Below are 27,051 nucleotides of genomic sequence, written 5' to 3' on the forward strand. Positions count from 1 at the left end.
GTAGTGATACGCAGATAGACTCGTCAAAGTTGTAAAGTAGGTATGCATTTTATTCAGCGCTGCGACGCACGGGGATAATTCCTCAAAGTCATGCATACCTCAGTGTTGTTTCCCTCTACATTTATTCTCTAAAGTTATATATATTCATAAGGTTGCAAAATATGCCTATACATATTCATGTCTTATCCCCGCTTCGTATTATAATGAGTTAGAAGGTCCTTTGCGCCTGCGCAGTGCCCCCTCTGGTCATGGGCAGGGGTCTCAAGATGAAGTAAATGAGTCTTCCTCCTCTGGGTAGGGGTCTTCAAGATGAAGTAAATGAGTCTTCCTCTTCTTGCACTTTTCACCTTTTAGTCTTCATGTATGGCCTTAGGGTTTGGTCGGTGTCCCAGCCATAAACCATCTGCTTCTCCCCCTTCAGGCGTCTGCTTTTCCTTATCCATAGCTGCTTATCAGTAGAATCAGTCTGCTTTTCCTTGTCAATAGGACCAGGTGTCTGCTTTTCTTTATCAATGGTTAGTGCCTTTGTTCTGCTTAGTAGGCATGATAGGTACAGACAATACTTTTGTTTAAGCAAGTGAATTCCTCTAACCCCCCTGTACAACCCCCCTGTACATTGGTTAACCCTGTATCAGTAGTCCTTTTGCTCTCCAGGGGAATTTTTAAGCTGTTCCAGTGAGGTTCTTAGTAGTTGGCAAATGAAACAGATTTCTTTATAATGAAGGATTAAAAAAAAGAAACTTCTCCCACATAGGATTCTTTCTCCAGCAAAACAGTTTTTATTATTTACAACAAATTTACAAGTTCTGCGCAATTTCTGTTCCAAAGGACTATGGGAGGAGTTACAATGAGGCAGTTCTGTTTCTAGTAACAAAACACTCAAAACTTTGTATTAGTTTAAAGCATACTAGCCTTCAAAATAGCTCATATTATTTTAAATTTCCCATTCCTGAAGCTCTATGGACAGTTCTTCCATTCTCCACATAACTGCAACCTCTGGGGAAGTCGAGAATTAAAAATAAATGAATTAAAAAAAGAGTGCACCCTAATCAAAATGAGTTTTGAAGAACGGATTTTTTTTTCATAATTCCATTCAAAAATGGAAACAAACAGTTTTTACTTAGAGAGATTAAACTTTTCAGTGACCAAGGGGGCACTGAAACATTTGTCCTTGGATCTATTTGTTTGAAGCAAGAGAATATTTTTCGCAAGATAATAGAGCAAACTCCTCTCTTTCCAAGTCCTCCAGCACCTTGTTGTGTCATTCTCTATTTCCTTCAAACACCAAGATGCTGTCTATGCCATTTTCAGCTAAGAAATGTGCATCTCTTCAGTGCTGGTCTTCCAGTCTCATGATAGGATGGCCTCTACAGTTAGAATTGCCTGCTACTCTTTTGGGAGGCATATGTGCCTGTAGTTTAATTTGGTTTGGGAAAATGCTGCTGGGACTTGTTACAGATAGATCTGCATGTTAGCTGCTGCCTGGCTAACTGAGCGATGTGGCTGCACCAGGTATGGGCTTGCCTGCTCAGGACCATTCACATGCCACTGCAAGAGCAAACATTGAGGGGCTTCACTTTACAGTTAAACCTTACTAACCAGCTTCATTAATATTTGCCCCTGAGCCACCCATCAGTCAAGCATCATCCCAAGCATTGTTCCTCTAAGGAGGGCTGTAAGTGCTGAAAATGGCACACTCTGCTGCCCTCCCCCTTATGAATTACATGGAGGGACTGGGATCGCAGAGCTTAGCTGCCTATGTCTGATACCATATCTCATTATCCAAGCTGTCCTCCCACCTGTATTTTGTCTTATTGCAGGTCTTAGTCATACAATCAATGAATAAATAGTCTGAATGGAAGTTTGCACAGTGGGAAGAAGGATTATGGAGGGCTCCACAGATCCACCAATACTCAGCATCTGCGCTCTTTTGTCTTGTGCCTGTGAGTGCACCTTGCTAAACCATTCAGTGAAACAAAAGGGAAGCGCAGAGCAAAACCAGCAGCACAAAACCTGCAGGAAAATGTCTTCCCTTGGGACAGCCACCTGTTCCACAACAAGAGATTTGGGTCTGCCACCAGACCTTTGAAGCTCAGATGTTTTCCCTGAAGCAGGTTTTGTGTTTGTCATCTTTAAAAATCCATAGCAGGGATGAGTGGCATGGTCAGCCTTATGAAATGACACAGGTTGGAAAAATAAAAAGCTTTAAAAAAGTAGTTAAAAACATAGGAGAGGGAATGTGCCTCTTCCAAAGATGCATGTACAAAGACTAATAAAACAGATAAATACACGGGAAAAGTTTTCCTTAGTGGTGAAAAATATTTAGAAATATGAGGTTGAAGTAAGGCAGTCTTAATCACAAGTTTTCTAAAAGAAAATTGACCAGAGAACCTCTCTATGTGAAGGTAACTGTTAAGCATGAAGCTTGCAAGGGTCAGCAACGTGTACAGACCATATTTTTCTTCCCAGATGAGAGGTTAAGTGTGTAGGTTACGTGTCTCCTGGGCCTGCCTGTCTACAAAATTAGGAAACCACCAGGGATCAAGAGCCCCTTCTTTGCACTAAGACAAGGTCCACTGATAAACACAGCTCTGGAGCAGTCATAGCTGCTGTGGGGCAATCCAGCAAGCTTGGCTGCCTCTGTTAACATAGATGTCACACAGATGAGGGAAGAGCATGTCAGCTAAATTGAGTCAGGTTAACTCACATAACAAGGCCGTCCAGCTGCAGGGACTGGAGCTCTGTGGCTGAGAATTTACTGTTTCCTGGCTGGGCAAATTAACCCACTCAGCACTACATGCTAACACAGCATGTTTCTGGTACCCAAGCTAGCTCATTTTGGCACTTAAACAAATGCAGTCTGCAAAACAAATGAGCATCTTCTTTTCTACACTGTCAGGCACAGATTTATAGTGGAAGAAGGTTTCTATCTCCATAACTCATCTCTGGAGAAAGAGAAGGCACAGAGAGAAGGTCTTCCTGCCACAGCTTGGAAAGGCAGCATATACATGTTTTGACAGTGTAAGGTTGTACATCTGGGTACTATAAATTCTGCCCCTCAAAATGTTGCAAGATCCAGCTACCCATGTCTCTTAGCTCCATGGTAAGGGCAAATACAGCCTCTGGTGTTCATAGGTTAGACATCTCAAGATTTAATGTAGGCATGAAAAGGGGAAACTGAAGTGAACTACAAGGAATGATCAGAACATTTCCTGGGTATTTTGTGTAGTATAAAACAAAAAGGACTTTTTAAATGTACAGTGCTAAGAGTCTAAAGTGTTACAAGAAGTGATGATGTGTTTAAAGTTGTTTTTTTCATTTGATAGTCTCTTTAAAGTAAATTATTATAAATTTAAAGGCTTATTTATTACAAATTATTACAACTAGAGTAGGCAGTTACTCTACTTGTTTATGAGAAATCTGGGTATTTTACCATCCCAGAGAATTTTATTTATGTCTGACTAAAGATGGAATAAAACCTGCATAGAGTCCTAGTTTGCATCAGATCATGGCTCAGCAGCATCTTATGAGCTTTCACTGCCTAAGATTTACTAATTTTTGTATTGAGAGTAGATAAAAATGAGTAATCATCTGTGAATGATAATTGTACTGCTGCTTGTGGGAGGAGGCATGGTCTGAAGAGCGTCACTAATTATTGTTTCTCATTTGGATGTGCCAAGATCTACACCAGAAAAGCTTACCTCTGAAATGTGGTCCTGGATGGATTCCTTTAAAAATAGCTTTGCAAAACTGCCAGCTTGTGGCCTTCTGTTGACTCCATATCAGATTGATTCAGGCGCCAGTTTGCAGTAGTTAGGCAAAAGGGTGCACTTTCAAATGAGTTAGTTACACCACAGCAAAAGACATCCTGGAGATTCTTAAATGGGTTTAAAATGGGTGTACATGAATTTGGCTTAAAAAGGTGCCTTACCAGTTGAAACTAAATCAATAAGCCCACCCTAAAGTGTTCAACTAACAGTGTACAGTTTCTTATAGCTTGAATTTCAGGTTAGAGTATAATTGTTTTCAAATATAATTATATTTAGTATTGCCAACATGACAGAAGTGGATGGGAAGAATCCATAGGAAGCTGCATACCTGTAGCAAGCTGCATTTCTCCATAAATTTTGTTAGAGAAGAGTGCAGCCAGGAATTTCAGCAATGAATAAACAAATTTCTCCCATTTTGAGGGTGTAAAGGCTGGGAGCTGGGGCATACTGAGGGAGATGAGTCTTAGCCCTGATCTCACCTTGATTGAGAGCCTCTCTTGCCCCTCCAGAGAGAAGGTATTGATGAAAGCACCATGGCTTTTTTGGGAAGCAGCACTTCCCCTTTCCCATCAGTTTTACCCTAGGCTTCCAATTGGGAAGGAAATCCTCCAGCCTGGCAGTGTCCACTGGGAAAAGACATTAAGCCACGCTGACAAGCAGGGAGATAAGCTTTCTAGTGATGAGAGTTAAAACATTATGGTCATGCTGGCAGTCATCCTAAGCTCTTCAGCAAAAAAGCAACAAAACAGCAGATCCAGAGGCAGTAGTAACAGTGCTAAAGCACCTCTTCGCAGCTTGCTGTTTTGGAAACCCCGCAAACAGCATTTAGTTTTCAATGGATGCAGATGCAGAGCCACTGAAGTGCACACACCCAAAGCTGGCCTACATGAGCACTTGTTTTTGCTCTGGCATAGGCAAGAGGACACGATCACACCTCTGACCCAAGGAGGTGATGGGTAGCTACCAAAGCCATCAGGTCTGGTGCAGACACTGACACAACAGCACCAGGGTGCTAAAGCCCTCTGTTCCATGGGTCCCCATGCCAGGTCTACCATGAGGAGAAGCGCCTGTCCTGCCACACCTCCCAACCATGGTGGTAGGTTTGATTCATGTGCTTTGGTCTGAGAAAGAGGTTGGGTTATTACCCTGATTTCAGCTGTGGGTGAGCAATGCATACCCATTTTATATTTGTTATCCCTTCTTCTCATCCCTTCTTTTCACCAGCCTTGACCCACCTTTTCTCCATCCCAGTCTCCTCCCAGATGGACAACCCCGCCCAAATTACCTCCTCCCAGTCAGTCACAGTTTTGCAACATCCATATCCAAATCTGTTATTTCTGATATGATTATGTTGGCAAGCTCAGCTCTACATGCAATTATTGATGTGGTGACCAAGGTGCTGTGGGTCTTGCAAGGCTGTGCTCCCAAAAAGTCTCCAGCACTCCGCTTCCACTTACCTGTGAATTTTGGCCATTTCTCACATAACTCCATCTCAATCACCTGCAAAATCAAGCCATCCCCTGGGACACCATCTGTGACTTGTCAGGTGCCTGAGCTGGTATCTGTCACATCCAGTGATTTCTCACATCATGCCCAGCAGTGTCCCTTGTGCTATTCACTCAGCCCATCCACCAGCCAGGACCAAGCAAGGGTCTCCCTGCAGCCCTAGTAGTCTTCATTAGACAAATACAATGGCTACACGCCATTGTATCCTTGATTACAACATACTGTGCTCTGGCTGTTTACGTCAGCGTGAGTACATGTATTAGTATTAGTTGGATGTCCACAGATATACAAACAAATACATAAACAGCTATGCTTCCACACACCTTGCTTAGTGCTGAGTTCCTCTGTCTCTTCATCATGCTGCTCAGTTCAGTGGTGTGCACAAGGAAAATCTAACTTGAAGGTCAAATTCATAGCTCAGTTCATACAAACTTCATAGTAAAATTCATTTTTGGCCTCAGTCTGTGTAGAAAAAGTCACACCCCTAAATCTGAGACCCATCATGCAGCTAGGGATTTCTCAAAGACAGGTTCTTGTGAAATTTCAGAGCTAACACAAAAATAGCCATTTCATTTATTGCTCTATTCCAGTTTATGCTGTTGTAAGGCAACCTCGACCCACCTTCTGATAGTTTGCCTTCATTTTGCCTACAACATAGCTGGCATCAAAATCTCATTCTGTGAATGTGAATATGAGCTGCGTGGTGACAGCAAGATTTTATTTTGCTGACAATCCTGCCACATATTAGTGTTATTCTGACCATCTCCACTTTCTCAGCTACTGGGTACCACTTTTCCCAGTATGACATGTTCCAGACAGCATCATTGCCTGTATAAATTGCAGCAAATTAAAACTGCTGCCATAACACGGCCCCGGCAGCACTGAGATGCTCAAAAGCCTGAAGCAACACCAGCAATCCAGAATACAGTACCAAGTATCTGGAAACCTGTACTCTTCAGTTGAACTCAGCTCTACAAGTCGGCTGTCAAGAAGCCATTAAGTCCAAGCAGATGGGCCGACTTTACAAGGGCAGGATGGTCTAGAAAGTTGCAAGATTTTGCAAACTAAATTTGAAGTGAAAGACTTGAATTTCAGTGCTTTGTATAAGAACTTGGAAGAAACAACCTCTTTGAGATAACAAGGAAAAGTGTTGCAAGTTTAACATCTTTCCGTAGTTTGAAATATTAACATTATCATAAATATGCTAAGTCATAAGCTAACCATCCGTCTCACAAAGCATCACACAGATTCTTGCCCTTCACAGCTATGATCACTGAAAGTGAAAAGCACTCAGATCAATTCAGGGTTTAACAAAGTCAAATTGATTTATTGCTGTCAAGGGTACAAAGGTATATCATTTGCACAGTACCATGATTGCTTAGAGGAAATGTAAAACCGTGGATATAAGGGAACTAACCTGCTCTGCTCAAACACATGTTCAATGCTAGTTCCCTTTGTTCCCTGCAAGTGATGAAATTCCATTCTTATGAAATGGTGAAAAGTTCAGTGGCCAAGGAGTAGAAGTCAGTCTATCAATTCAGAATATTCTGCTACATAGTGGTCTTCTGCTAAGAAGGTGGAGATACTTTCTGGCAGGGGCAGGCATGAACATTGCCATCTCACCGCTTAAAGCTGTCCAGTTGCTTTTAAGGAATAATTAATCATACCCTCCCCTCTTTCCTCTTCCCAGACAGCACTCAATGCCATTACTGATCATCTGCTAATACGAAATATGATTGATTCCCATTTGGAGGAACCCACATGAGTTTTTCCCACCAAGTGTGCATAAAATTCAGTCTGTATGAAATGACTGACAGCCAAAAGGGATACAGCTGCAAAACATAAACATGGAAGAGCTTTTAGTCAGAATACTTTAAATGAGATAACGATGTTATTAATGTCCCTTTCAAGAAGTCACTTATAAAACCACAATCAATTACTATAGTGATTGTAGTACTATATATAGCAATATACTCAAGTGACAGAGATACTGGAAACCAGCTATTATTGGCTAGAGATAGTAAAATTCTCCTTGTTAACATACATGGCTTTTTCCCTGGATCCTTTATAGCTAGTCTCTCTACATATGTTTAACATAAATGGCCTAACACTTAGACTATAAATTTTCCAATACCATGTTTTCATGAGACCAAATCTCTAAGTCCCTGTGTCCCTTCCCCAGTGTCCCAGGATGGGTACCTGTCCCAGTCACACTAACCCTACCTTTCATGCAGCCACAAATGAGAAGCAGATCATTGAGGTGCCCTGGACAAATCAGAAAATGAGTGCAAAGTGTACAAAGCAACATCAGTTCCCCAAGTTTAACTAAGTGATGGAAACCCCTTACACTGGGATTATCCCAGCAGGCTTTGCCTTCCTGAACCACAGTGTGGCTTCTTTTGTGAAGTTTTGGACTGCATGGTCCTTGGCTCTGCTCTGGGGCTGCCAGGTACTACCAAAGACAGTAAACAAACAGTTAAGATATAAGGTCTACAAAATACATGATCACAAACACAACTGCATTTTTGAAGATTAATGATAATGATTAAATCCTTGCCCTGAATTAATAAGCAAGGTCCATCACTGGCATCTTCTAATAAATCACTTCCGCTTTTAAAACCCCATCTATTTTCCAGGCTAAAACATTCCATACGGAAGCCTTCTAATTCAAAAGCAGAGACAAAAGCTGGACAACCAAGGACAGTGAGGGACAGGCTAGGGCACAGGCTAGGGTGGCTAGGCAAGAGTCCTGGCCAAGCCACTGGAGGTAACTTCTGAGATGATGGCAGCAGCAGGTCAGGGGAGCCTCAGGCTGCTCCAGCTCAGGAGGTGGGCTGGGAGGCAAAAAAAAGCAAGGGCTAAGGGACTGCATGTGCTCTGGGAGGCAGGATTTGGGATTAGATCATATAGAAACAAGGGTGGCTTGCAAAATGGAGCAGCAAGGGGAAACAGCAGGAGAAAAGAAAGACAATGACTACAGTCAATGTTACTAATTAATGTTACAATGCCAGTGTGTGTCCTTACAATGTCGGTAAGGATGACAAGAGGCACAGACTTAACCCACAGAGGAAGCCTTCAGCCCAGTATCTCCAGACTTGTCATCATTTAAATATACTTCCTTAATAATGTTTGTTTAATACAGTTCTTGTATGTGGTATTTATATTGTCTGAATTGCTAAGGGCTCATTTCCTATAGGGGACATGGGAATTAAAACTGAATTAGCTCCCCAATGATGGGTTTCAACATGAAGCAATGGGTTTGCCTGGTCTGAGGTACCCGCAGGCTGGTGTTCTGCAGGGGTGATGCTTTGTTTTTATTTTTCCCATCTTCAATTATTGCAGTGATTTTTCCAATGAAATAAATGTTTGCCCTGCTGAGCAGTGAGCAGACTCCCCTGTGTGTGATCAGCAGTATCCTTTGTCCTAATGGAAACCTGGTGCTTGGGTGTGATAAAGTGTGATGGAGTTTATTTAAAGACAAGTTCATTAAGAAAAGGGAGAGTTTATTTTTAAGAATAATCTTGTGGTGCAGGGAGTGAATAGAGCTTAGAAAGGATTTCCCTGAGGTGGCATTGGTGTGAAAGGCTACTTGGGGAGAGAGCCACAATGATTCAGTTTCTATGGATTAAAGATGCAGTGCTCAGCAGAGGATATGGTGGGGAAAAATACCTGGGCTGTGAAACTTCAGAGCTCCCAGGGAAGTGAAGGACAGGCAGAAAAAAATGCTGCTTACATCAAGAATCATCAAGAGCTCTCCTGTGTATGGACCAGATCAATCAGTGGTTGTGGAGGACATGTGAATCCCATGGTATCTTCTGATACCTTTGAGTGTGCTTGTGGACCAGGTGGCACTTGCTAAGGAAAGCATATAGATTGCAATTGCTTCCGAACTGTGTTCCAGATTGTAGAGAAAGCCTCTTTGCTTTATCCTCTGGTCAAAGAAACAGACATAATAAGTGTGCAAACTAATAAAGCCAAGATGTGGCCTGGCAGAGAGGACTCCCATGAACAATTTGTGAAGAAGATTTGAACTGAAGTTTTTGCTTTAGGCTTAAGCAACCAAATTGGCATTTCCAACGCAGTAACAACCTGAAGACTGATGGATGAATTTCCATCTGGCTTGTCCAGCCTATTCTTAATAAACAGGCCTGATATTTTCTCCAAGGCTATTCATACTTTAAAGCAGTATCTGAAGATTGGAATCAGCTTTGGGGGAGACTTCTGCTGTGCCTCAGGTAGAATTTAAAACTCATTTTGCTAACCCAGAGTCTACGATGATACAGATTTGCTTTCCTTGGGTCTATTCACAAAACGCAGGTTTTTTCTAAAGTTTCTATTTTGGTTGTTCCCTGTTCATCTCATTCAGGAGACAGCACTCCAATTGCTCAATAAGAGCATATGTACCGAGAGCTAAGCAGCTGACTAGCTTTAAGATTGTAACTCCTCATTCAAATTTTAAATTCTTCATTAGCTTGCATGTGCAAACTCTCACCACAGCCTAATCCAATCCCGCTGGTGTCAGTGAGAATGGGTTTTACCTCTCAAATTTAGCCATCTAAAAATCAGGCATGTATTCTAAATTCTACTGTAGAGGAGCCACTTGTAGTCAAAATAGAGAAAGATCAGCATTTCCAGGATGTGATTTTCACCATCTGCCTGAAAGACTTGTCTTGAGAGGGGACAAGTGTGTTTCTGGCAGCTGCTATCTCATGCCCCTGCCTGTTGAGGGAGCCTGTACAACTAGAGTTACAACTCCGTACAAGAGTACAACTCCTTAAAAGAGTACAAGAAGCCTGTACAACTCCTTACTCTTCAAAAAAGTAAAGCCAGGGGAAGGAATTGTTCTGTTTATTTTAATGGAAAAGGATTCAGGCTTTCTGCTTTCTACATCCTTTGTGCCAAAATAAATTACAAATGAGTAAATGAGGTCCCAGACGGTATCCCAAGTGGCATCTTACAGACCGCTATCTCTGGCTTAAGTCAGCATTTGGGATGTATGGAAAATACAGATGAATTCCTGACACAAAATTAAACCTTTTTGTACCTTGCATTATACTGGACTGCCTGACAGGGAGCACAGTTTGATAGAAATCTCAAAGCAAAGGCAAAAGCTTTTTGTCTGCCTCCTCTACAGACACACGCAGTGGGAAATGTGAAATGTCAGGAATAATTAGACAAAGCTATATAAGCTCCTAGCAACACTGATGTGCTGTGTAAAACTAAACGTTTGCCATAAAGCTTTAAACGTTGTTTGAAAGCTGCATGTTAAAGGTAACCTGAGTAATTTTTAAGTATTGTTTCCAACATGTTAATCTAAACAGGGATATGAAAAAGCAGAATAGAAAACTATGAAATGCTGGCATGCCTTCACTGAGATTACTGCTCTTTCTTTTTTTCCAGAGATGATATATAGAAGTAATTGAGCCCTCTCGTATAGCAATTAAAATGAAAAGGCAGATTTCCTCAGCTCTTCATCTGCTGGAGCCTATTCAACAAGATGGAAAAGGAGTAGCTCCTAGCATCAGTAATTCACAGATATCATAGAAATGATTGTTGGAAGTGATCTCTGAAGGTCACTTAGTCCAACCTCCCACTTCAAGGGAGATCTCCAAAACCAAAGGAGAAATAACCACACCAGTAGGAAATCTGGCCTAAAGTGCCCTTTGGAGAAGAAAAAGAAATGAACTATGAATTGCAGATAAAAAAAGAGGAGAAAAGGCAGCAGAGAAGAAAACAGGCCAAAATTTTTATTTGAAGTGGTAATATTAAAAGCTTATGACTTTTTGACAAAAGGCGGGGTTTTTCTAGGTTCATTAACAGATGTGGTTTTGTCTTCTTAGGAAAACGATGAACAGGAGAAAACTTGGAAGCTTTTTGCTGCTCTGTTAAATATGGGATTATAAAATAATAATTAAAAAAAACTGCATCTGAAGCATCTCTGTCCCTCTTCCAAATGGGTCACTTCTGAACCTGAAACTCTTCCTTACCTGAAGCAGCAACTTCTTTCACTGTGCATCCTGGAGGGGAAAATGAATTTCACAAATTGCACCACTGAAGCCAATGTGGCTGCGAAGCCAAAAACAGTAACTGAAAAGATGCTTGTTACCCTGACCTTGGCCACAATCACAACCTTGACTATGCTGCTGAATTCTGCTGTAATTGCGGCAATCTCCACAACCAAGAAGCTTCACCAGCCGGCAAATTATTTAATATGTTCACTAGCTGTGACTGATCTCCTCGTTGCTGTTCTTGTCATGCCCTTGAGCATCACTTACATAATGATAGATAAATGGACTTTGGGATATTTCATCTGTGAGATCTGGCTTAGTGTCGACATGACCTGTTGCACGTGTTCAATCCTTCATCTGTGCGTCATTGCTCTGGACAGGTATTGGGCAATCACAGATGCTATTGAATATGCCAGGAAAAGAACAGCAAAAAGGGCTGGGCTGATGATAGTCACCGTGTGGGCTATCTCCATTTTCATATCAATGCCCCCTTTGTTCTGGAGAAATCACCACAGTGTCAGTATCCCCAGCGAGTGTCGCATTAAGCATGATCATGTCATCTACACTATTTATTCCACATTTGGGGCATTTTACATCCCCTTGACTTTGATTCTGATCCTGTACTACAGAATTTATCACGCTGCAAAGAGCCTTTACCAAAAGCGGGGTTCAAGCCGCCACCTCAGCAACAGGAGCACCGACAGCCAAAACTCCTTTGCCAGCTGCAAGCTCACACAGACATTCTGCGTCTCGGACTTCTCCACATCTGACCCAACCACAGAATTTGATAAAATCAATGCATCTGTGAGGATCCCTCCTTTTGAGAATGACTTGGACCTGGCTGGTGACCGGCAGCAGATCTCCACAACACGGGAACGAAAGGCTGCTCGCATTCTGGGGCTGATTTTAGGTGCTTTCATTTTGTCCTGGTTGCCCTTTTTCATCAAGGAGCTGCTTGTGGGACTCCACATTTGCACTGTCTCTCCAGAAGTAGCAGACTTCTTGACCTGGCTTGGATATGTCAACTCCCTTATCAACCCTTTGCTGTACACTAGCTTTAACGAAGACTTCAAGCTAGCCTTTAGAAAGCTCATCAGGTGTCGAGAACATACTTAAAAGTACTGGGAGATGATGATGCTGACAGGACTCCTGGCCTTAAGAATGAGCAAAATGATTTAATTCTGTCATCATTTCCCTCGTTAAAGGGGATTTTTGGTTTTGCCTATTTGCTTGACTTGTCTTTAGCCTGTAATTCATTCTGCCGTTTTTTACCTCCAGTGTTATTCGTGGTAAAAAGTTTGAAATAAATTTATTCTACAAAGGAAAAGATTTTTTAGCAATGAAACAACAACAAAAAGAAACTATTAGATACTCGTGTTTAAGACATTTTGTGTACTCGGTGATTTGAGAAGCAAACAACAATATTCACTTTTATACTTTTTCCATTTAAGAATCAAATGTCTAAATTACCATGCACTGTAAAAATATAAAGGCATATAAACTGAACCCCATACATGCATATTCAAAAATTAATAAACACTTCATGGGCATGACAGCTAAACAACAAATCTCAACCATGGCATTCTGAGAAAACTGTAACAGCCATTTAGAAGGAAAATAACCATTTCCAGGAATTCTTCAGGAATAAACTCCCAAAACACAAAGCAAAGTTCAATTCATTCCAGCTAAAAATGGATCCCATTTTGTACTCCAGAGGAATTACTCAAGTGGCTCTTTTTGTGTAAGGTTCTGGATTTATGGTCAAAGTATTGGGCAGACCCCTGTGCAGTTTATTTGGCAACTGAGAGGATGCAGCTAGCAAGTGTCACACAGGAGACCAGCTGCACATCTGACTGGTCACATTTTTGATACCACTAAGTACTTCTTCAGGGCTCAGACCTTGTGCCTTCATTAGTTCTTGGATGGTATTATTCGCTTGTGCCACAATTCTCCTGGACCTTGCAATGCAGAACCCCATGGATTGATTCATCTTACCCCACTGACCTAAACCACTGGATATCTTCTCAGCAGGCCACCAATATATAGAAATTCAGAAATAGCATCTAAACCCAAATTACTTTCTGTTTGAACAGTAGAAAAAAAAATAAGTAATTTTTTACATAGCAGTCTGCACATCTGCCTCTTATTATTTGCAATGATATTCTTGTCAGATTGACCCCTGATGAGGTCCTGTGGCAGGATCTCTTGTTCTGGTTGTCCTTCACAGAGTTACTCGCTTTGTCTTGAGAGACAGACATGACAGAGAGTTTCTTGTATCCTGTCTTCTGTGCTTATGGAAGTTGAAATGTCCTGGTTCAGATATTGTGGAAATCAGACTGGGAAAAGGCAATATCAAAGTTGAGAATCTGTTATTGTCCATTAGCAACTTCTAAACTCCATTTAAATACCAATTACTTACCTTCAGTGTAATTTTCTTCCTTCTCCATTTTTCTGGACAAGCTCTTTTTGAATATACTGATATAGAAATAGAAAATACCACATACATCAACCTGACATCCAGTAACAGCGAACTATAGCATGGCAGCTCCAAATCCATCAAAACAAATATTAGAGGTAGAAAAAGTGTTGTAACAGCATTGGAAGCCATCTCTGGAAAATGTTTTGAAAATTTACAAGATGACAGTCATTTTTCTTAGCAAGAGTCAAGGAAGTGTAAGTAACATGTGAGTAATAAACTGCATATGGAGCTGAGAAATGACATCCTTATTGGTGAGAGAAAGCATTCAGTTGGAAAGATGCAGAGCTGCAAGCTGAGTGTAAATCAAGTCCGAAGGTGACAAAAATGGGACCTACTACTTACCCACATGCAGTGGGATTCTGCTTTAAGGACTCCAAGTTTTCCATGCCTGAGTTTAGAAAGTTGATCTCCAGCTGCCCTTCTGAAGTTATTGTCACAGCTGCCTCCTCCAGCTGCCTTTGGCTTCCATACTAGCTTATATTAACATCTAAAAAGAGGGGGGCAAAATCTCAGTCACTGAAAATGTCTTCTAGTGAGGAAGCACAAAGATCCATTATGATTTTTCCTTTTTGCAACTTGTTGGATTTGCAAACTGCTGATAGAAGCTGGGAAAGAGTGGCCTGACCCTGCTTATCTATAAAACTTCCGAAGCAGTTCCCCAGAGTACATATGCTATTGAGAAAAAAATAGCTGGGAATTAAAATAAAGAGTAGTATTTGTGAGAACTGCTGCAGAATAATTCTGTTTTTCCTTTCAGCAAGCTCAATGGAAATGATAAGTAAAGAACAAAGATTGTGCACAATTTCCCCAAACAAGGTGGCTACATAAGGGAAGACAGGACACACAGGCAGTTGTTGCTGGAAGAGAGTAGGTTTTGCTGTCCCTTTGGCAAAGTCCCTGCTACAAGGCTGCCCAGCTACAGTAATGATCAGAAAGGAAAAAGTAAATGCGCACTGCTGTTATGCAGTGTGCAGTCACGTTTCTCATTGAAAAGTAACAGCTCAGTTAATTCTGTCATCTATACTGATGCTCATTTAAATCCAGAAGCATGTCTGAAGGACCAGAAATGGTAAACATGACCTCCACAGCAGATGTTGTAGGTTGGTAGAAATGTTTCAGTCAGGTATGAAAGCTGTAAAATACAGGAGCTGCATCATAATTTCTACTAATGTCTTTTTTTAGTATCTGATCTCCACTATTACCATTCAGACTACCAATCAGGTTGAAGACTGTATTCAGTTTTAATATTTAGAGGTAATTAACAGGAAAAACCAGATGGATGGCTAATTTTCATGCTTCCCTGTTAAATAAAGACTCACCATTCACTGCCAGCTGACTACTGCTTTTCTAATTAAGTCATTAGCTAAACACAGAGCTATGTTTTCCAACAAATGCCACTAGACTGATAAAAATGTCCTTTACATTTTCTTCATGCTCCAAGTCAGGAACAATTTAAAGGATTTGTTACTTAAAAGAATTTAACTTGATCAGAAATTACCTGTCATCTCACGGAAATAAAAACTCTTGCTAGTCTGGCACCACTGCTTGGTCACTTCGGGTTTTTTCTGTGTATTTGCTGAATTTACAAAGGGTTTGGAGGCATTTCCTGAACTTTAACTTCTTATCAATGGTAACTTGCCATTCATACCTATCCTGGATCAGGCCCAGCCACACAACACTCTGCAATGCTCTTTCCAGCAGGCTCTTAATGATGTATGCAAGACCTTCAGCCTACATCCATCTTCCTTGGCCTCTCTAAAACATCTTTCATCCTCAAAGTCTTATTTTCCCCAATGCTCCCCTTGTACAGTTGTCTTCCTACCTTTCTTCCTATATTTCTCCAAAGGTTTTTCCTCCACAGTCCTCTGCTTTCTACAGCAGGATTCATACAGACCTGCCTGTTCAGCCCCTCGTCACTTGTACATATTTCCTCTGAGTGCTGTTTCCTTCTATTCTTACATCCCACTCACCATCCTGCCTTTAGGTTTCTGACTCTCTCTAATCCCTAAATTTACTGCGGTCCTACTGCAGTGACCTCCACTCTCTCCCCCTGTCTCAGTGCTCTTATCAGGATTCCCATGACTGTGGGTGTTCAGGTCTGTCAGGTGTTACTCTGTCACACGTGTCCAGGCCATATCCAGAAGTTTCTCACTCTGTAAGCAGCCAGTGCTTTGGACTGACTTTATATATCCCTAACCCTAAAGACTGCACCCATCAGTCAGCTGGACTCCCCAAAAGACACTCAACTCCTGCTCTTCTGTGCCAACCTCTTCTCCTGTGACAACCTCAGGTCTCTTCTCTGCAAGCTTTGTCTTCACCACCTCCATGCAGTGAAACATCTCTCCTGTTCCTTACAGCTGAGGGGGGTATGGCCTTCTCAAACCCACTTCTGACATTACTCCTGAAAGTCAACATGGGCAATGGAGGAATTATTGTGCATGTATTGTCTGTCCTTTTTCTGTGTATTTCCCACATAGACAACATCCTCTCTGAGGTGAGCTATCTCTCACATAGCACATCCTAGACACAGCAAAAACATGTCAAGAACTGCATATGTCCTGAGCCACTTTGATTTAAAGCTGGGGGTTCCCCACCACAATAATATACTGAGCTGTTTGCAGCACATTAGATTAATTTTATTAATCTTCCTGAATGGAGGTATATGAGGAGATTGAACTTTCCAAAAGAGTTTCTAACAAAGTTCCTGTTTCACCAAGTTTACATAAAAGGCTGTCACTATTCAGACTTCACTGCCATGTACCTGAGCTGTCCAGTTTTCCATAGCTGTCACTTCTTATTTCTCTGTGGGGCCAGCAGACTCTGACTTTTGCATGTACCAGGAGGGAACGGGGGGGACACAAAACACCCTACACACACATAACACCCCCACCCCCACCCCCCCAAAACAATCAAAACAGTGCAACAAAAACACACGCACCCCAAAATGAAAAGTGTCTTTATTTTGGAGAAGGTGTTAAAAGAATAAGGGAATCTTTCCTAAGGACTCTATTTCCACTACTGTTTTCAACCCCATTTATCAAAAGGTAAAGAGCATTGCAGTGTTGAAGGGAAATACAGGCTTCCAGCACAAGTGCAGAGGTTGTCCTTGTGCCTGCGTATTTTTTAACCATTGCAAGTATCAGTAACAGACAGGCTGGTTTATGTTCTTCTTTGACCCATCCAAATGATTTGTATGAAGAATTGTCTTAAATTGTTTAAGGACACACAGCAAATATTGTGATATCTTTTATTGGTCTAGTCAATACATTACAAGTTGTATTTCATAAGAGTCCCATACAACACGTACTGCCTTTGTATATTTGTATATACTCCCTCATTGCTGTTTTGAAGCCAAAAGAATGAATTCTTTTTAAATTATCTGACTTTGGATAAATGTTCATCAGCTGTAAAACTACTCTTTAACATTCTCTACTTCATAATATGTACATAATATTGCCAACATTGCTCCCCTCCTCCCTGCCACTGCCAGGGGACTTTTACTTTTTTCCTCAATTCCATGTAGGTGATTGCATGTAGATGATTTTATATGATTAAATTACTCCTTCCCACTCAGCCTAAACTAGCCATTTACTATAATTACATTAATGTAAGTTGGAAATGATCTCCTGCCATGACTATCAGCTCTGGAGAACAATTTACAAAATTTCTCATGGTTTAATGTCTCACCTCCCCCAAGTACACAATAACTCCACTGCCAATGACTGATCAGTGAGTGTGTCCAGGAAGAATTCTTCCCGTTTCCATGAGCACTGCATCAGCTCTTAAAGGTAAACTTTTAGTGTTGCTAGTGTAGATAGAAGACGTAACCATAACCAAGCTATGGACAAAAAAAAAAACGTATGTTAGCAAATCTTACGAACCTCTGCTCAAAGACCTAAGGGAGAATGATTTGTTTCAACATTTTTCCTTCTTAATCATCAAATTATAGAATCATAGAGTGGTTTGGGTTGGAAAGGACCTTAAGATCATCTGGTTCCAACCCCCCCTGCCATGGGCAGAGACACCTCACACTAGACCATGTCGCCCAAGGCTCTGTCCAGCCTTTCTTTGAATCACTTTTATTTCCTCCTCATCTCACTATTTCCTGGTCTGTGGCTATTAATTATTTTACCCTTCTGTTTCTTTTCTCTCTCTTCTTCCTTTCCTTTGCAGCCTTCCTCAGCACCACTATGGCATCTAGTAACCTGTAACAAGAAGCAAGGCTACTTCATGCCATGTTGATACACCTAAGCCTCATCCTGCTCTTGATTTTAGGAAATCGGTTTGCAGGCTCTGTTCCATGGCACTGCTCTGCACAGCCTCTGATACTGTTTTATTGCAGTTTTACCCCAAATCAGATTTCTAATGTGCATCAAGATTCTTCCAAAAGAAAGATGCTGCGTGATACACCACAGTGTCTTCCCATGTGTCACAATTTTTTAAGACCTCTCTTTAGTAACATTATCACTACTCCTTTCCCATGGGGCTTCTAACAGTAGAAACTACAGTTCCCAGATGCAGTAGGTGATGTTGGAAACGCACCCTTGCACCACTCCATTCCTCCCACTCTGCCCATACTTCATCCTCTTCTCTTCCAATTGCTTGCACTGCATTCTTAAACTACATTAGCATATAGATCAGCTCACTGAAGTTTTCGTGGATTAATTTGCTGCATGACAAATTCTGACCCTCATTTCTATCTGGTGCAAAATCCCATGTCATTGGGGTACTCAAATCTTCTAAAGCACTATGTATGCCCCCCATGCTCATTTCGTACACCACATGACTGCAAATGGGAGACATTTCTATGAGCTGAGGCATTAAGCACTGTCTTCTTGCAACTACACTTTATAAAAGATGTGTGTTTTGTCAGTTAAGGCACAAAATGTAACTTCTGGGAAGAGAGAGGACAGAATTCCTATTCCTTTGTATAAATTGTTGCTTTGTACATCATTTGAAATGACTCAGCTTCTGGCTAGCAATTTAAAGGAGCACTAAGAAGCAAAACACAGAATCACACGTGCATGCCTCAAATACCTGCAAAAAAGTAGAGTGACCTTCCAGTGGATTTTACAATAAAATCTTGTTTCTCTCCAAAAGTTTCTACAGTGACCTTTTCAGGGGAATGGAAAGTTCCACACAAATGACTTCCACTTCTGTGATGCCACTAGAAATAATATCTCAGTCCTCTACGGGAGGAACAGCCTGCCAAGATGCTAGGGTGCTGGGATAAGCCTTGACAAGCTTATTTCTACAATAAATAGAAAATCAGGCTAACATCTCCAGCCTTAGGGGCTTTATATTGCAGAATTTGACCCCTGAAATCAGATTTATCAGCTAGAATTTTACTTTTACTCATACATAGTCTGTAATTTTTTAAATTTTGTAATAAGAAAATACACTTATTTTTGAAATTTCAGGAGGGTATTTTTTGTATTATGACTGGACAGTCATTCTGAAGCAGGCAGAAAAAAATAATCCAATTAGTTACAGAAGTTAATCTAGGATTGCAAAATGAGGCATGGTTGTCTTGGTCTGATGCTTGCATATACACACAAGTTACAGGTCATAATCCTTTAATTTTTCACTACAGCAGTTTTGCTCCTTACGAAGGAGCAGGTTATCTGTGGTTTCAATTAAGATTGGTAGGAGGCTGTACCCCTTCTACCCCTACCATAGATGCAGAGCCCATGGGCAGGAAGGGGATTGAGACCTGCGACTGCATAGCTGGCAGAGGCTGCAGCTTGTCTTTCCCTGTGCACTGGGGACGTGGTGTCACCACTATCACCTGCCTTCCTCAGAGCCGAGTCTGCTGCTTCCACCTTCGCCCAGAGGACTCAGGACACCTCTGAACAAAATAAAAGTGGGGGTATGAAGGACAAGACCACTGTCTCCCTGGGCTGTGCACTAAGTTCTGTCCTCCAACCCCGTTGCAGGCAGGTGGCAGAGCAGGACAGGCATCCAGACCGGCGGCAGTGAACAAGCTGTCTGCATCAGCTTCATGCCCCAGGCACCTCTCAGCAAGGCGCAGCCCCCAAGGCAGCCACTGTCCCTCTCCCTGCAGCGTGGCCCAGCACACGAAACCTGCTCCACACCAGTGGCTTCGCTCAGACCTGCAGCAGACAGCCCCAGGAGAGCAGACCTGCCCACACTGAACATGTGCTACCATTTCCCTGCTACTTTAACCCAGGCTGTATGACACCTTACCTCAAGGCAGGCAACAGCAAGGGCTGAGCATTGTCCTTCATTGGTTGTATTCATGTCAGCCTATGCAAAAGTTCAGGCCACAGCACCTTCACCGGCAGTACCCCAGTTAATACATCAAGGATTAATTGGCCTGTGTTACAGGGATGCTTTTGCTTTGCTCAGCTGACCTGGTTTCTGCCTCCAAACTACAATTTGTACTGCGGGGAGGCACCTATACCCATGACAATAACAGACCAACTCAGGGGTAGAACAGCCACACTAGGGACAGTTTCTAAACCTCCCATTCCCTAAAGCAGACTAACCAGTCCTGATATCCCAGTGCAAAACGTTACCAACAGTGCACACCCACTGCTGAGACCAAACCTAGGTGTTGTGGTTTAAACTCAGCCAGCTTGTTCACTCACTCCCAGTGAGTGGTGCCAGGCTGAGAGCAACCGAGCCCCCCCCCCCAGGGCTCTCCTCTTCCCCGCTCCCGGAGGAACAGGGAGGAGGATCGAAAGAGTGCAACTCCTACGGGTTGAGACAAGAACAGTCCAGCAACCAATGTACAACACAAATCACCACCGCTACCACCAATGACAGCAATGACAAGAGAAAATAACAAGGGAAGAGAATACAATACCACCGGCCAAGAAACGAGTCCAACCCAGAAGCCCGTGTCCTTCCGGGTAACTCCCAGTTACCCCTCACCCCGGGCATGACGTGCTGTGGTATGGAATACCTCCCTGGCTAGCCTGGGTCAGGCGCCCCATCTCTGCTTCCTCACGGCTTCCCCTCCTCCCTGGCAGAGCATGAGCCTCACAGAGTCCTTGGTCAGGGTAAACATCACTCAGCATCGGTATCACCAGCACTGTTCCCAGGCTGGAAGTCAAAACACAGCACTGCACCAGCTACCACGAAGGAGAAACATGACTGCTACTGCTGAACCCAGGACACTAGGTCTCACACAACGAAAGCCAAGGCACAGGCCAGCCAGTATTCAGCGCTGAGAGAATGAAAAGGTTGTGTTGACAAAACCAAAGGAAGGGCTGATAACATCCATGACACAGTGGTCCCGTTAACCCTGGAAGCCCACAGCTGGGCTTCCTAACAACTTGCAGAGTGGCCACCAGCATTCACAAAAGCAAGCACTCCAAGGCCTTACCAGCCTTTAATGACTTATGGTGACAGCAAATTCAGCCCAGTGCCCAGTTTAAACAACTGGGGAAACGCAACGCAAGAGACCAAAGGCCCTTGCTCCTGCTAGGCCAGCAAACTGCAAGCTGGTGCCACTGTAGCCCCAAAGCAACCACAAGCTGGTGGCCTTGCTGCTCTCCAGCCTCTGTGTGGGCACAAGTATAGAATAAGGGAGTTTTCGTCAAAGCTGATAGCTTATGTCATCCTTAAATGTGCCATGTGGCAAACACCAAGAGCAGTCATGGCACTCAGCAGCAGTCAGGCATGTAAAAGCACATGAGATAGCTCATGGGTGCCCAGCCCTACACTTGGGTTACAGCAACCCCGTGCAACAATGCCACAGGCTTGGGGAAGAGTAGCTGGGAAGCTGTCGGGTGGGAAAGGACCTGGAAGTGCTGGTTGATGGCCACTGACCATGATCCAGCTTGTTCCCAGGCAGCCAAGAAGGCCAACGGCATCCTGGCCTGTATCAGAAATAGTGTGGCCAGAAGGGATAGGGGACGGATTGTACCCCTGTGCTCAGCACTGGTGAGGCTGCACCTTGAACACTGTGCTCAGCTCTGGGCCCTTGCTACAAGAAAGATATTGAGGTTCTGGAGCATGTCCAGAAAAGGGCAACAAAGCTGGTGAAGGGTCTGGAACACAAGTCTGATGAGGAACGGCTGAAGGAACTGGGATTGTTTAACCTGGAGAAAAGGAGGCTCAGGGAAGACCTTACTGCTCTCTACAACTACCTGAAAGGAGGTGGTAGTAAGGTGGAGGTCAGTTTCTTCTCCCAAGTGACAAGGGTTAGGACAAGGGGAAATGGCCTTAAGTTGTATCAGGGGAGGTTCAGATTGGATATTAAGAAAAATGTCTTCACCAAAAAGGTTGCCAAGCACTGGGACAGGCTGCCCAGGGAAGTGATGGAGCCACCATCCCTGGAGGTATTTAAGAGATGTGTAGATGTGGTACTTGGAGACATAGTTTAGCAGATGGCTTGGCAGTGCTGAGTTAATGGTTGGACTCTATGATCTTAAAGGTCTTTTCCAACCTAAGTATGATCCTATGGAGCACAGAGAGCACTGAGCAGCTCCCACTGGCTCTCCTGGTTTATTGACATCCTCTTGTCTCCTCCCACATTCCTGTTTGCTCCTTTTCCTCTCCCTCTTTGGAAAATCAGTCAATAGTGATGATCAACTGGATTCTGATGGAGCAGCACAGCCATCATAAGTCAATGGTGATGACTAACAGCATACAAAAGCTGGAGGTCCTCTGGGCCAATTGCATTCTGAAGATTTACAGTCATTTCTATATTGAAGAGTATCTTCTGGAGGAGATTTGTTTTGAGAAGTTCTGGAGCACAGTGATCTGCTCATCACGTTAATTTTTTGTGTATTGTATACCCATAAAATTTTGGGAACTGGATCCAAAGTCACACAAGATAGTGTAGACACACTACTGTCTTCAACTACCTCTGAATCAGTCTCTGATGCACAAAATTTGAAGCTATTTTTGAAGGTTGGTTGAAACCTTGACTTATAATCTGCCTTTCAGAGTTACAACAACCAATGACGTGTGAATGCTGATTATTTTAGATGAGAGACCTTTTCTTGATTCTGTCTATTTCCTTCCACTTCCACACATTCCCCTTTTATCCTATTGGACTAATATTTTACTGTGAACCACTACCTTCAATCCAATGGGTCAGTTTGACTTCAGCAACAGCACATAGGTTAGAATGTGCATTCCCTGATCAGTTAACCAAAAGCCACAGCAATCATGAACAGCAGGATGTGAAGCACCAGCAGAGCTAGATCATACCCAGGATGAGGGTTGATTTGCCGTCCAGACTTTTCTCCCTACATCCTCACTGTATTTCTCAGTAATTCTGTATCTCTGCAAGTGCACTCTCCACTTAATGGTACTCTGAGATCAACACTTCTGGACATTGGAATGACAGGGAAAAACCTAAGCAAGCTGAAGAAGTGCCAGGTGAAATGTATTATGCTTTTACATATATATGTGCACCATTAGGGGAAGAACTACTATCAGCAGCATTAGAGCTACGGGCTGCTGTCATCTCAGCTAAAAGGCATACTTTTCTAATACCAAGTCTTGCCTCCTTGGCAGGCAAGCAGCTGGAGGCAGACATAATTTCACACCCTGACACAGACCCCTGGCACAGGAGGCAGGGAAGGGCTGCCCAGCCCCAGATCCTGTATTAGGCTGTCACAGAGCAGAGACATGCTGCACTGCCACCCTCATGGCACTTGTCAGGGACGCTCTGCTCACCTTCAATATTGACACAGCTCAAGTCTGGGATTAATTCACAGTTGTCAGGTATTGTCTTCCTCTGCATAGGAGTGTGACTGAAGAGGGGAGATGATATGTTGCAAGGAAAGTAGAGGTATGGAAGTGAACCTCCTCATTCATCCAGCTGCAAAGGACTTTGTCATGGAGCTGGGGCCTCAGGAAAGCTGGATGCAGGGCTATACATACTGCTTTCTCACATGCTATAAGCTAGGGAAACGATGCTTTCGCCTCTACAGAGTTTGGCTTTCTTTTCCCACTTGCAACTGACTTTTTGTAACGTCTCTGAAGAGTTTGATTGGAAGAGGAAGCCAGGAACTGACCCTACCAGGCACAGCCTGCTGGGTTCAGAAGCATGTCTGCCAGCCCCAGGAGCATCTTGGTGTCATTCATGTCACTTACTTCTCCCAGGAGCATCTTGGTGTCATTCATGTCACTTACCTGCGCCAGGCAGGCAGAGGGAAGACAGAAGTACACGCCCAGCACTGAAAACTTCCATTTCTCAGTATGGTCACAAGACAGTCACCTTCAGAAACAGTCATAAACACTCAGCTTGCTTTGCAGTGTGAACAAGTGCCTGTATTACAGCTACAGTACCCTGAGGGCAGGTTGGGCTGAAAAACAAAAGCTACTGTTTATTAAGTTAACTAGTAAGTTCTGTTTATTAGGATGGTTTATTTCACAAACAGGCTTCGAACATCATTTGTGAGACACATACTCTGCCAAAACAGTTTCAAAAATTAACATGCACAAGCCTAAAAATCAAGCAAATCCCATTTAAGATGTTCGCTAAAAGCAGAAAACCTGTATTTTTTAAGGGCATTTTGAGCTAAGTCGAAGAAAACAGCTGGAGGTGCTCCAGAGATGAATCTGTTCTTATAAGCCTTCAATTATGTTGAGGAACTTCTCAGTACTCTAACACATTAGTCTTTTCATTTTTCCTGATAACCCCCAATTTCATGATCTTTATAACCTATTTATGTAAGGTGATTGAGAAGTATCTTGAGAAGCCACACTAATAAAAGAGCCAAACTCAAAAGTTTCCATAGCTATAAGACCTCTCATTGGCTCTAAGGCAGCTTTGCCACTTATTTTTCTAATTCCTGCCACTGTAATTGCTACATTATACCTTACATGAAGCTCATTTTCTTGCTAGAAATGTAGTATTTGGCTTTCTGGTGTATAGAAATTTCAGCGATCCAAAGCTTTTTCATGCCCAATTCATGAACGCTTTGTTTTCTAAAAAAAAAATGGAAGCTCTGATTATTTCACAGAGCATTCTGCTTAAAAACAAGAGAGTGTAGAGCTCAGTTGCTCTTTGCCAGCAGATGCAAAATGAATATCCAAATAATAAAGGCTGCATCATATCCCCAGTCTAGTGAGGCTGAGACTGGGAGCTCAAAAGAGTTATCGGGGAGGCCCTGGAATGGACACAGATAGGATGGGATCTGGCTGCATGTGAAGACACCCAAATTTAGATTTATACTGAGAAATACCTACATGTGTGCTGCCTTTGTCTACTCCCATTACAACCAAGAGAGATCTGTCTGATGCAGCCTTTGAAGTCAGGGGTTGTGATTAATTTCATCCTGGAAGAGAAACCTGCACCCAGGCATGACACAGGCCTCACAGACTTGTACCTTTGCGAAGCAACAGCAGAATTCTTTAGTGCACCTGAGGTACCACTAGTTGCCTACCTGCGGGCAACTCAATTACGCCCGAGATTCTCACTGGCTCCAATGGGACTTCGGACTCCTGCCTTGACCTACATACAGACAACTGCATGTACACTCCTGAATGCTGAAACATGGTCAGCCAAGAAAGTTTTCTAGCTTGACCTTTTTAAGATAGTCTTTAAAAAACGTGCTCTGTGTGAATGGCCTGTCTTCTAGGGAGATATCCCTGTCTTCTTTTTCCCACTAAGCACTTGCTTCAGTCTTCCTTTGAATCACATAAAGGTATTTTCTACTTCACTTCTTCAAGATAGTCATGTACATCAACAGGGTGCTGGAAACAGCATGGCTACCCAAGGAAATAAAGGTAAGGATATATGTTCAGATGAAGGAAATAGCCACCTTTTTGCAGGGACTACATGAGCACAAAGGGGAAAAGGAACACAAACAAAGGCAGTCTTATGGGTCACTTAATTCAAAGCAAACGGCATGAAAACCTGGAGATAAAGATAAGCTTCTGCACCAAAGGAAAAAGAAAAAAAATAAAGCTTAAAAATACTAGTTGTAGCCAAGGCAGCACATTTTTCCTGCTCATAAGCTCATGTGCTACATGTGGCTGTGTTAGCACCATTTTTCCTGTGGGAAACTTTTAACTTATAATGTACCTGTGGTGCTGAAATATTTGTTAATGTCTGCATAAAAACATCCTTTGGTCTACAGGCAGAGAAAGGAAATGCAAATGTGGTGGCAACTCCTTGCTTTGGCAATAACCATGAATGCATATGTGAGCTGCAGCCTCATGCATCTGCTCTCCAGAACGCCCTGGTTTGTATAGCTGCACAAGAGAGGAACACTTTGAGAACACAAAGAGAACAAGCACTTTGAGGAGCAGCATGATCAGGGGGTGACTCCAGGACCACAGCTTCCCTTCCCTGCTCTTAAAGGTTATCATGACATTGACACTGCCAGACAGACAGGGTAATATCAGCCACAGAAACTACCTCACAGTCAGTTTTAACACTCCAGATAGGTTCCCATCCTCATCTCATGTCCAATTGGAGGCTCCTTCCCACCCACAGAGTCCTGATCTTGCTATGTCAGCCTTCCCCACACTCCCAAGAAGGGAGAGAAAAGCAGCAGGAGATCCTTGCACATGCCATGGGGTCATACCACAATGCTCTCTGTCATCTTTACTGCAGATATCCCAATGGCACCTGAGGAGCTGGACCCCCAGCACCAACACCAGCAACAGACAGCTTTTCATGCACCAGAAGTATGGCCTATTGCTAGGAGCTGCTGCCATGAGCTGTAGACCTACTATGCCTTGACCATTATACACACATCACAAGCACCCTGTTGGGACCACCCTATACTTCTAACGTGTGAGAATGATAGGCCGCTAATTTAAGGATGTGGATCTTCATGGTCCTGGGCCTAGAGCAGCCACCAGCTTTGTAGTGGCAGCTCAACAATATCCAGCCATAGCCCCTGTACAGATACAGGTAACTGTCCTCCTCTGAAAGATGGTCACATCACCTTCCTATCCCTCATGTCCTAAATTAGGAGCTAACCATTAACCACTATGGTGACCATCCTTATCATGGAAGCCTTCAAGTCATACTGTCATCCGCTGCCTCTCCAGGTCATTCTCCACTTGTCCCAGACCAAGCCTCTCCATCCTCTCCCATGCAACCAGTACGCCAGACTATTTTGGAGCCACACACTGGACATCTATATCACACTTACAATCCCACAAAGAGAAGTAGCGGTTATCACAGTCACAGAAGGAGCAATTTCTTCATACACTGGGGCCCCACCAGTCACTGCCATAATTCACACATATCAATGTCATTTGCAAATATAATGCTGGCATACTCTGAAGCCCTGTTTTTTCCTCTCAGTCATGTACCTATACTGACACCTAGGGTGTAATGATGACG

The 27,051-nt window shown here is 42.9% G+C and overlaps 1 protein-coding gene and 1 long non-coding RNA gene across 2 annotated transcripts; one reads left to right on the forward strand and one right to left on the reverse strand.

The window, feature by feature from the left end:
- Window positions 1–10,403: 10,403 nt before the first annotated feature.
- Window positions 10,404–14,488, forward strand: HTR1E (5-hydroxytryptamine receptor 1E). Its single transcript, XM_062608338.1, has one exon. The coding sequence runs from the start codon at window positions 11,306–11,308 to the stop codon at window positions 12,398–12,400; it is 1,095 nt and encodes a 364-aa protein (XP_062464322.1). The 5' UTR covers window positions 10,404–11,305; the 3' UTR covers window positions 12,401–14,488.
- Window positions 11,173–20,055, reverse strand: LOC134158424 (uncharacterized). Its single transcript, XR_009962761.1, has 3 exons — window positions 19,971–20,055; window positions 14,106–14,250; window positions 11,173–11,293 (listed from the first exon to the last, which is right to left on the reverse strand). It is a non-coding gene; the product is annotated as an uncharacterized LOC134158424 (long non-coding RNA).
- Window positions 20,056–27,051: the final 6,996 nt, after the last annotated feature.

Source organism: Pezoporus occidentalis, unplaced genomic scaffold, assembly GCF_034315485.1.
Source record: "Pezoporus occidentalis ecotype Australia unplaced genomic scaffold, CSIRO_AGI_Poc_V1 ctg13, whole genome shotgun sequence".
NCBI classification, from domain to species: Eukaryota; Metazoa; Chordata; class Aves; order Psittaciformes; family Psittacidae; genus Pezoporus; species Pezoporus occidentalis.